Genomic DNA, 2135 nt, shown 5'->3' on the forward strand with positions numbered 1-2135 from the left:
GGACGAGGGGACCGGCGGCTAGGGTTTCCCCCCAGCGCTCGCAGGAGCGTCGCGGGAGGGGTTGAGAGGAATTCCGGTTTCTCTTATTAACGGATCAACTCTTTTCTTCTTCCCACTATTTTCTTATGGAAAAGGTGTAGCGAAGATTCCAACTGCATAGAATCTATACCAGTTTGATTCCTTCCGGTTGAATATATGTGTGGGTACTGCATGGGCTCATGATATGCAGCAGCAAAAGGTCAAAAACGAAAGACCTGGAGTTTTAGGCTGTCGATATCCTTTGGAATTCGAGAAAATTTACGGTCTGCGAGAAGGGAGTACAACCGAAAAATTCTTACCTAGTGCTATATCCTGTGTCAGTACATTATTGTGTTTACTCTGATGAATTAGTTTTGCCTATAACTGAAGATAACAAAAAATTTTGGAAATGGGACTGAATTGAATACATAGTTTAGTTGTTCATACTGGCCATGCCCTCATTGCCCTGTACTCAATAACAGCTTGCTTCCACCGAATGATATACATCCGTATCTAGATAAATCTAAGACAAGTAATTTGGGACGGAAGTTGTACTCTTTATTGTTGCAACCAACTGCAACTAGAACTTGTACCTGCCGTTGGGTACTGTCATCACAAAACTAAAAAGGACCTGTCAGTCTGACTCGCACTTGTTTTAGAACAACAAGGCTAGGAAGGCATCTTCGCTGTTTCAAGATTGCTCAAAGTCTCAACGAGATAGCTTGATACCAAAACGGTCAAGGAGATTGCGTTTTTAGCCGGTTCGAAGATCGGATTTGAGTGGGCTGCAACAGTTCAGTGTGGAAGGGTTGCCAATGCATACGGGAAGTACAGTAACTCTGAATTTGAGTCGATTGAAGTATTGAACACCTGTAACTTACGAACTGAAGAAGAAGAAGAAAAAAATCTATGCGGCTAGGCGCACCCGTCGAGGAGATGGTACCTTGCGCGCGCGACAGACTAGTCCTCCGGCGCCGCCGACGCTGGCTTCCAAGTACGCCGCATCATCTCGCCGCGGAGTTTCGACTCTCCATCGTTCCCAGCCGAACTTGCCGGAGCACCAAGCTCCAGACGGGCCTCGAGCCTCGGGACTCGGCGCTCTCGCTGGCATCACCACCGCCGCTGTCCAAGAGAAGAAGGCCATTGCAGCTGTCCAAGAGAAAAATGCGTTTGTGGACAGGCAGGAAATCAAGCGAAGGGGAGACCAATGGCAATGGGACGCCTCTGCCAGAGACGTTGGTGAAGCAGGGAACTGACCACGGCACAGTTTCACCATCGTGCTTCGTGAAGAAGCCAGCCAGGGTCTGGGGAAGCTTCGTACGGTTCACCGGGTGCGAGATGAGGTCCCGCCATGTTGTGGACACGCACTTGAAGCGGCAGACCGATCTGGCAGGGAGGCGAGAGAGGATCTCAACGACGAGGTCATCGGTGAGGTTGGCCGCTGGGCACCTCCGTCTCTTGGACCTTCTCCCCTTAACCGTCCCGAGCAAGAAGTTCTGAGAAATGCAAATGAAGAGAGTTGAAGATGCAAGGAGCGAAGAAGAAAGGAGCTAGGCCTGTGATGATGGATGCTATTCTGCATATCGTACACAAGTTTGCATACCATTTGCATATGAGTGGTGGTGAGGACCTCCCAACTGGTAGAACAGCTGGAACAGAGGGAAAGGCCAGCAGGGAAGAAGAAATCACATGGAGCGAGCGAAGAGGATGCCTATGCTCCACAGTTGACAGGAAAGTCAACTCGATCAGTTGATTGCTTTTTGCTCGCATTGATGGTCCATGACACTTTGGTGCATCATTATTTGAGCACCAATATGATGACACCAAATGGAGTTTGTAGGTCAAGTCTTCGAAACAAGTTCATTACTTAACTCAGAAACGTATGACAGGTGACCTAACAAATAAAAATGGGAACAATAATGGAGATCAAGAGCCTCGATATGATGAGATGCCTCGATGGAGTAGGAAAAAAAACTATTTCATGGGTCAGATCTTTTAAACAAATATTACAGTTTGCTTCAGACCCAAATGAAATATTCATTTTAGTAAAAGGAAGATCTAATGAAATCTGAATGTTAAGATCGAAGTGGTAAACTCCGAAGTGCAACTGTAAATTT

The 2135-nt window shown here is 47.1% G+C and overlaps 1 protein-coding gene across 1 annotated transcript; it reads right to left on the bottom strand.

The window, feature by feature from the left end:
- Window positions 1-103: 103 nt before the first annotated feature.
- On the bottom strand, window positions 104-1514 carry LOC123087550 (putative F-box protein At1g47730; the record flags this gene model as incomplete). Its single annotated transcript, XM_044509594.1, is given in 2 exon segments — window positions 104-1167; window positions 1276-1514. Coding segments are annotated over 2 exon segments (384 nt in total), but the record flags the coding sequence as incomplete, so codon positions are not given.
- Window positions 1515-2135: the final 621 nt, after the last annotated feature.

The sequence above is a fragment of the Triticum aestivum genome, chromosome 1B (assembly GCF_018294505.1).
Source record: "Triticum aestivum cultivar Chinese Spring chromosome 1B, IWGSC CS RefSeq v2.1, whole genome shotgun sequence".
NCBI lineage: Eukaryota > Viridiplantae > Streptophyta > Magnoliopsida > Poales > Poaceae > Triticum > Triticum aestivum.